The sequence below is a fragment of the Aulostomus chinensis genome, chromosome 23, assembly GCF_037954235.1.
Source record: "Aulostomus chinensis isolate RoL2024-O1b breed Wild chromosome 23, RoL_Achi_v1.0, whole genome shotgun sequence".
NCBI classification, from domain to species: domain Eukaryota; kingdom Metazoa; phylum Chordata; class Actinopteri; order Syngnathiformes; family Aulostomidae; genus Aulostomus; species Aulostomus chinensis.
The window spans coordinates 5,558,620-5,567,387 of record NC_141342.1 but is presented as its reverse complement, the minus strand read 5'-3'; the positions used below and the strand labels follow the sequence as shown (position 1 = coordinate 5,567,387).

General features: G+C 46.0%; 1 protein-coding gene across 1 annotated transcript; it reads left to right on the top strand.

The window, feature by feature from the left end:
• Window positions 1-4,565: 4,565 nt before the first annotated feature.
• Window positions 4,566-8,278, top strand: LOC147239260 (uncharacterized). Its single transcript, XM_086195241.1, has 2 exons — window positions 4,566-4,699; window positions 5,090-8,278. The coding sequence occupies exons 1-2, from the start codon at window positions 4,664-4,666 to the stop codon at window positions 7,253-7,255; spliced, it is 2,202 nt and encodes a 733-aa protein (XP_086051367.1). The 5' UTR covers window positions 4,566-4,663; the 3' UTR covers window positions 7,256-8,278.
• The last annotated feature ends 490 nt before the right edge of the window (window positions 8,279-8,768 follow it).

The window sequence follows — 8,768 nt, the reverse complement described above, 5'->3', positions numbered from 1 at the left end:
CAGCAGGAGGTGATGTGTTCAGGGGGACGCGTGTCACTGCCACCTGCTGCCACTCAGACTTTCGACCTTTGTTTTCATCCAAACCAAACCAAGTTAAGCACCACTAGGGGGCGGAGCTTTCACATTTAAATAAAAAACTGTTCAAGAAAAGGTGCAACTTAAACGGAGTCAGCATGGAGTTGAAATGCTGGACGGACGGACCGACTCCTCCTGCACGATCCTGACCTGTTCGTCTACATGTTTAGATGTACTTTAGAAACCAGGTTTAATCGCTCGAACAGAATAAGTGGACATTTTCCAACAGGCTGTGAATGGACTTCTTGCTCAGTGGGATGATGGCAGCAGCACCCAGCTGAGGACGACAAAGCAAGAAGACGGCTCTGATGCTGGTCAACGCTGACAGCTTCACACATGCCTGGATACTTGGTACCGCGTCTGAGATGGTCTGGTGTCTCAAGGGTTCTGCAGGTTTGTCCTGGCACCAGCCTCTCAGTTCCATCCTGGTCCCTCTTCAGTGTGATGGAGAGCAAAGAGAGCCAACAGCAGTGAGCTGTCACAACAAACCTCTCAGATGACGGCAGCTGTGTCTGTAGAGCGGCGTCTCAAGGCTGCACTGCTGCCACACACGTCGTGTCACCTGTGAGTACATGTGTCCAACTACGGGGAACTCTTATTAGTCACCTGGAACATTGAAAACTCACTATTGTACCTCTGTGCTCTACCAACCAGTGCTGACCACATGAAAACACCGTTGCTAGGTAACAACCACATGGATGCCAAAGGTTATTCGTTCTCCTGACTTCCTGCAGATGGTATTTTGGGAATACGTTTATATGTATTTAAATTTTTCTTTTTCTGCTTCCATTTCTAAAGATGTTGCTGTCAGCTTTCCTGATGTTGCACCACTGAATGAGAGCTCTGGCTCCCAACGACCTTCCTGGATCAATAAAGGTTTCTCAAAACAACAACGAAATACTACAACTAATAATGATAATGATCATTACACATGTATTTAAGACTGTACAATTACATACACATATATTTAAGACTGTACAATTACATACACATATATTTAAGACTGTACATACTCCACTGCTGTACATACTTCTTCCCTTTACTTTGTGTATTACTTTTATATATTACATATTTTTACACATTTGCACACTTATTTTTTGTACATTTGCACTATACTTTATATTTTTCTTCTTATATTCTTCCTCTTCTTGCTGCTGTAACAATGTCAATTTCCCCACTGTGGGACGATTAAAGGTTTTATCTCATCTCATCTTAACTTATCTCATCTTAACTTAACTTATCATAACTTAACTTATCTTAACTTATTATGATCTTAATCATCCTGGGACTTCAGGCTGAGGTAGAAGTGCAGACAACGACTTTTGGTCCCAAAGCACCGGGTCCCTGGAACTGCAACGATCCTGGTTCCTACAGCTCCATCCTGCTGTGTTGCCATGACAACGGTATCTGACGTAGATGGACTGTTGGCTCAATCTGGTTAATTATCATCAAACGTTCTCCAACACTGATCTGTAACACTCGTGTTTGTGACGATTCTACGGTCGTAAATCTCCTCTTTCAACACCAGCTAGCAGTTCAACAACGTTCTCTGTGTTTGGTCACTCTGGTCCACATTTCAGGGACCACAGCAGAACCCATTCCTATGCAGGAATGTTCCGCAGCCTCAGCTGAGCGAGCACAGGCGCAGGATCTCTCCAGGTGCCGGAATGTTCCTCTAACATTTGAGGCGACGCCACACGCTGTCTTCACAATCAAGTCCAGAAATCTTGTGAAGATCCTTGAGAGCCAGCGGAGAACTGTCCCAGAGGTCATCAAGCGCCTGTTCCTCCTGGACGTTCCCCAGGTGCATTGATAGAACATTGACCGGACAAGACATTTGAACGCGGTGCTGTTTTATCAGAAACCAACATCTGAACTTGGACTGCTGGGTTCAAGACACACGTCACCACGAGCGCCTCTGGTGCGAGCGCTGGTTGATGTTCTGAGTCGTCTCCTTTTGCAGGAGCCGACCGTGACGCAACAAGGAAACAAGAACTGTCAGAGGTTCCCTCCATTACGTCAACGTCGCCAGTAATCAACTGAACACCACATAGTTGCCATGGCGACTCCAACTCTCAGCAGCTAGAAATATTTTGATATGTTGGAGAAAATACACCAAGACAAGTGTCAATCACTCGGAGGTTTAATGACACAAACATACAGCATTCAGCATTTAACATGGACGTCAACACGCTTGTCAGCTGACCTGTAGATGTCAGGCTTGAAGAAGGCACTACACCGGAGCGGGGGGGGGGAGACAGGACACCAGTGCAGGACACCAGTGACAAAACAGTGTGTGAGTGAATCTGACTTCTGCTACAAAAATAATGAGCTGCTCCTTTTAGACTTTCACTCTGAAAGTCGTACGATTTTATAGAATTTTCTACCAAATCAACCAAAATCATTCAATCACACCGAAACTAACAGAAGAGACGTAAAATCATTCATTGGTGGTCGGATAAATACTGCAGACTTCAAGTATCAAGAGGAAGTATAAAAACTGCAAAACAAATAATAATGATGATAAAACCCAAAAAATCCTACATTTAATTCCTCTCAACAAAATATTCACATAGGTTTGGGTCAAAGGAATAATCAGTTAGCAAATGACTGCTAGCATGAAAATGCTAAAGACAAATGAAACGACAGTCACCGCTCCATCAGGTTTTATAAATCTTTTTCTACAGCCACTTTTCCAACACGTGGTTCCGACTCCGTTCAACTGTTGTGTGGATTTTGTTTGGGGATTCTGACACCGAGGCTCCCGGCGAGCTGAAGCTAACACGTTAGCGAGGGTCATCACAGCAGTTGTCTTTGGTCTCTCAATCAGTTAAATGGCCGTGTGTTTTGTGTGAAGATGATGTCATGCGAATTTCATTTAATGTTGCTATGACAACCATCTTCGCACTGTGATACGGAGGGAGTCGCTACCATGGCAATGGAAAAGTGGCTGATGTGAGAAATTCAGCGTTTCACAATAAAACGCTACACTTGGTCCCCTTTTGTGAGTGAGGTCAGGTGCACTGTGATGACATCATGGCTATTAAGGGTTTTGTTGACGTGGCGTCACTCGTCACAGAGACCTCAGCCCAGCCCCACATCTAGTGACATCATCACTACGAAGCCCAGGATGGAGGTCCAGGACGCCAGAAAAATGAAACTTTCACCTCCAAGCATGATGCAACCCAGGAAAGCTCTCAGCACTCAACACCTCTCCGACCTTTGGAGCCGCCCTGACTGCTCCTGAACCTCCGAGCAGGAAGGGAAGAGGTGAAGTGATCCGTAAAGAGCGCTGCCATCCATCACCACTTGGATGCAAATCTCTATCAATAATCCTCAGCTGACCTTGGGTCACTTCTACCCCTAAATAAACAGGCGATACACTCGAGCACACGCATACAAATGCAGGCCGGTTAGATCTTAATTATGCTACCAGTCCAGCAACTGCGAGAAAAACACACTCAAAGATATCAATGCCTTCAGGTTCGGATTTTAAACAAGTTCATGTAAAAGATGGAAGCATGTTGGCATGTTGTTGGGGCGCGTGTTACTGGCCTGCTGGCTGCCAACATCCACCAGAGCTGCTGCTGGTCACCTGAGTGTTCATTTCACCACCATATAACATCTCCACGATGTTTTCAAGAATTCGGCCGTACATCCAGGACGCTGATCTGAGAGCTCGCCAACATCTCCGTGGTCCTGACTGACGTTCATCAACACAACCGTCATGAGAGAAGAAACGCTTCAAAGAAGGCCTGAAGACGACTGCTCTTGACGGCTCAAACAGAGGCTGCAGCTGGCAGACAGCATGCGAGGCGGCGTGGAGCACAGTCCCTGACGGTGGCGGTGGGCGATGCTGCTGACAGGCGCAAGCTAACCAACATAGCTGCAGTTTGATTTTAGTTTGAACACACAGAGACACTGAGAAGAAGATATCTGTCCTCACGCGATTCATCCGCCGCCATCAGCTTATGTCACCCTAACCCACAGCTGGAGCTCAATGCACCTGCTGATGCTAATGTTAGCTGCTAATGTTAGCTGCTGATGTGAGACTGAGTCAGTCCAGGTCTGCGACATGAGACTCACAGTTCCTGCATACTCACAGGTCACACCAGACTCACACATCGGAGGAAAACAAAGTCTCAGCGTGAGTCAGGAGGAAGTGAAAGATGGAGAAGGACGAGTCCTACCGCGGGCGTCCCGGTAGTACGCGTGGGTGACGCTCTGAAAATCAACTGTCAAAGTCAAGTCAACTCCCGCTCATTCACCACAGGTGGCATCTCCTCGCTCTACAACCGTCACACTCGTGCCGACGGCAGCAGGACTTCAGAGTTCGTGGTGAGATCACAGTCGTAATTCTGAGGGTGAACTCAGACTGAATCATCACTGTCAGTCTTCTTGTCACTCACAGTGATGTCATCTGGCAGTCATCATCATGGTCACGTCCTATAATAGCACGACTTCATCTGACAAAGGAGAGAAAAGTTCTCCTGGAAACAAACCACCACAACCACACCCACATCAACCCAAAGACGACCGTCTGACGCCTCTTGTTCAGACATTCTGTTCAAGGTTTAAGGAAATAAACATGAATTCTAAGGAACAGCGTTGGCAGGATGAACCGGTAAAGAATTTTCACCATTTAACGTCACTGGCACAAACACCAGATGGTGAAAATGGTGATGTGCTTTTTCTATTTTGCAACATGCTACATGTACAATAAACATGTACTATAAACATGTACTATATGTACATGTTTATAGTACATGTTTACTTTAGGATCCTTTTGATCAAAGTTTGTGTTGTCTTCTGTTCTTTTTCTATACGCGTGAACAAGTGATTGGGGCTGAGGTGGCGCTGTCTTCGCTGTCATGGCTACTACCTGTGTCACAATCACCTGCTCGACCTTAAGTCTCGTTACTGTACTATTTGGGTTGCCATCTTGTAACCCTAACCCAACAACAACCTTGACAGTTTTAGCGCTAATGTGAAGCTGACATGTTTTCTCTTTCAGCTATGGAGACCGAGCAAAATACAAGAGGAATGCCTGAGGAAATACCTGGAATCAGAGGGAATACCTTTGTCTTGTGTTGGATGCAATTGGACAGAGTCTCACAAAACTCCGTTGGACCAGACACCTCAGAGCAGCCAGTCCCTCAGCGACTCCTCCCTGAGTGAGCCTGAAGATGCCTCAGACGAGAACACACTCAAATGCAACATGAGGACGACCACCGACACGACACGTGCCTGGTGGCAAAAGGAGGAGGAGGAGGAGGAGGAAGATGACAGGCAAGAAGAATCCAGCACAGAAAGTGCTGAGTCCCTTCAATACTCTTCAGAGAGTGAGGATGATGAAAGGGCAGCGTCTCCTCTGTCGGTGGAGGATCTGCAGGAGTTCGCCATGCGTGCTGCTCCTGAAGAGGAAGTCATCCAGTGCAGGATCACCAGGGACCGGAGCAGTTTTTACCCGGTTTATTACCTCCACATGGAGAGGGAAGATGGAGAGAATGTGTTTCTAATGAGCGCCAGAAAAAGGAAGAAGTGCAGAACTTCAAACTATGTGATTTCTACAGATTACTCAAATCTGTCAAGAAAAGCCAGCGGCTACATTGGAAAACTGAGGTCCAATTTGCTGGGTACCAAGTACACAGTTTATGACTGTGGAGAAAACCCGGAGAAAACAAACTGGAAAGGGAGTGAAGCAGTGCGGCAAGAGCTAGCAGCCGTTAGCTATGAGAGGAGTGATCATGGGTTTTGGGGTCCCAGGAAAATGAAAGTGGTCATCCCTGGTATCCAGGAGAACGATGCCAGAGTGAGCATTCGTCCGAAAAATAAGCAGGAAACCCTCCTGATGCGGCTAGCAAACGATGACACGGATCAACTGATCAGCCTGCAGAGCAAGAGCCCCAGCTGGGATGACCAGGCTCAGGTATTCTCTCTCGACTTCAACGAGCGAGTCAAAGAGACGTCTGAGAAAAACTTCCAGCTCGTCCACCCTGAAAATGAGGACTACGTGGTGATGCAGTTTGGGCGCGTGTCTGAGGACGTCTTCACCATGGACTACTCCTTCCCCATGTGTGCCTTTCAGGCGTTTGCCATCGCCCTCTCCTCTTTTGATGGCAAACTGCCATTTGGTGAGGTGATTTCCTCGTGGACAAAAGGCACTCAGAAGTCCTACAGGACCACCCAATATGAGAGCGCAAGTGAGGACGAAGAGGAAGAAGACAGTGATGAGAGGCTTGTCTCTCCATCTTCAAGTGATGGAAGCCAACTGTGTGATGAGCAAATTCAGGACATAGAAGACGACACAGATTGGAAGAGAGAAGGGACAGCTTCACCGGGTGTGTTGTCCCCTCTCTCCACCCCCAGGCACGAACCCACAGGGAGTGAACCGAACTTAAGGTCATCATCTCCTCTGTTTGTGGACGATCTGCATGAGCTTGCCATGTGTCCTGCTCCCAGAGAGGAGACCATCAAGTGCAGGATCACCAGGGACCAGAGCAATGGCTTCCCCGTTTATCAGCTCCACACGGACGGGGAAGACGGGGAGAATGTGTTTCTAATGGCCGCCAGAAAAAAGACGTGCAAAACATCCTACTACCTGATTTCCACTGACCCAACAAATGAGTCCAGAAAAGCCAGGAGCTGCATTGGAAAACTGAGGTCCAATTTCCTGGGTACCAAGTTCACAGTTTACGACAGTGGAGAAAACCCAGAGGAAGCTACTGTCACAGAGAGTGAAGCAGTGCGACAAGAGCTAGCATCTATTTGCTACGAGGCGAATGTTCTCGGGATGTATGGTCCCAGGAAAATGAGGGTGGTGATCCCTGGCATCCTAGAGAACGATGCCAGAGTTTGTGTTCGTCCCATAAATAAACAGGAAACCCTTGTGATGCGCCAGGCCAACAACAACATGGATCAACTGATCACCCTGCAGAGCAAGAGCCCCATCTGGAATGACCAGAGTGAGTCCTACACTCTTGATTTTGGAGGGCGAGCCACACTGACGTCTGTCAAAAACTTCCAGCTCGTCCACCCTGACAATGAGGACTATGTGGTGATGCAGTGTGGGCGCGTGTCAGAGGACGTCTTCACCTTGGATTACTCCTTCCCCATGTGTGCCTTTCAGGCGTTTGCCATCGCCCTCTCCTCCTTGGATGGCAAACTGGCCTGTGAGTAATGCAGTAGTGCCTGCAGTGCCCTTCACTCAGACCCCCTAAGACGGCCGCGGCCAAATCCAGTCCTACATGGGCCATCTTGACTGTGCAACGGAGACCTTTCAACCTTTCAGCAGTGGTGAAAATACAGTGCAACTATGGGACCTACAAGTCTGATGGCTGACATGCAGAAACATTTCAGGGAAGGGTGTTGAATATTTCTCTTTCCCAAAGCCAAAACCAAAGAAGAGAGATGGTAGGAACATCTGGATCCTGCACAGAACCTGCAAACTGCCAGCTCTCTGATCGAGGATCCAAGCTTGAAGAAGGGGGGAGGGGATTTCTTATGAGTTACTTTTATTCAAATTGTTTTTGTAGTGTCATTGTTATTAAAGACAACACAAAGCCAACACAACATTATTTTTAAAAGCTATATGGATGATGAAGTGTCATATTCAGAGTTGTTTCTTTTTATGTTATTTATTGATGTGTTCCAATCCATTTGGGATTATTATGAATTACAAATGCGTTCAGGGTTTGATAAAGGGGTCAACACTCGTCAAACATATAACGCTTGTTTTTATATTGTATTGTTTTAAATAAATGTTCTCATTCATCAGAAATTAAAAAACAAATGGATGATAAAAACTCAGCGACGGTGCTCATCTTTCATAGAAAAGTGATGTTGTTGCCATAGAGACAGAACAGCGCCGTGTTTTCTGCGTTTCATCGTAAGTGCATCCTGTCAGAGCTTTGATGGCCCCATCAGAGACGAGCTGGTGTGTGAAGACGCTCGTCTCCATCGACTGTCAGAGTACACGCGAGGACAGAACTTTAAAAATGAAATTTTCCAAAGTTGTTGCATCGACCATCAAATGAAAACGGTGTCATTTCTTCGTCATGACGGCTGGAGATTTGTTCAGTGTGCCTTTGTAGCAGGAACCATGCTTCCAACACAGAATGTTTTCTTAATGTTTTTTTTTTAAAGTTTTTTATGAGATAATTGGTAAAGTCAATACACATTTTGGTTTTACACGAGTAAAACAGAACATTTTACAAACAAGCAGCATCTCCTCAGCACAGCTTGGTCATTCTTACACTGAAATCAATCAGTGTGTACTTCCCACGAAGAAAATATATATAAAAAATGACATTCTGCAATTACAAAAAATATTCACATAGAAAAAATAGTAATATTAATATTCATTTGGGACATACAAATTTAAAGCTGACGTTTTAATTCCTCCCACAGTTCCATCAATCAAAATGTGCCGTCCTTGTCTGTCTACATGAGTTTTTTCAACCGTGAGGCCGAAAGATTGTGTTTCAAAATGGCAACACCTCTTTTCCTCCCTCCTTGTACGATGAGTTAAAAACTTGGCCCACCCATTCTCTTCTGAGCTTCTGATGCTGCCTTTCATCCAGAAGAGTCCCCTGGAGTACGGCAATTTGACAGTTTATTTGTTTTAATTGGGACATAATTTTTTTCCTCTTTATGGGATGGTTGAGACCATTTATGTTATAACTAACCACCTT

What these genes read in the sequence shown, in the direction of transcription:
- LOC147239260 (XM_086195241.1), top strand. Translation starts at nt 4,664, where the DNA reads ATGAATTCTAAGGAACAGCGTTGGCAGGATGAACCG. An exon ending in AGCGTTGGCAGGATGAACCG is followed by an intron (nt 4,700 to 5,089) that starts GTAAAGAATTTT and finishes TTTCTCTTTCAG; the next exon opens with CTATGGAGACCGAGCAAAAT.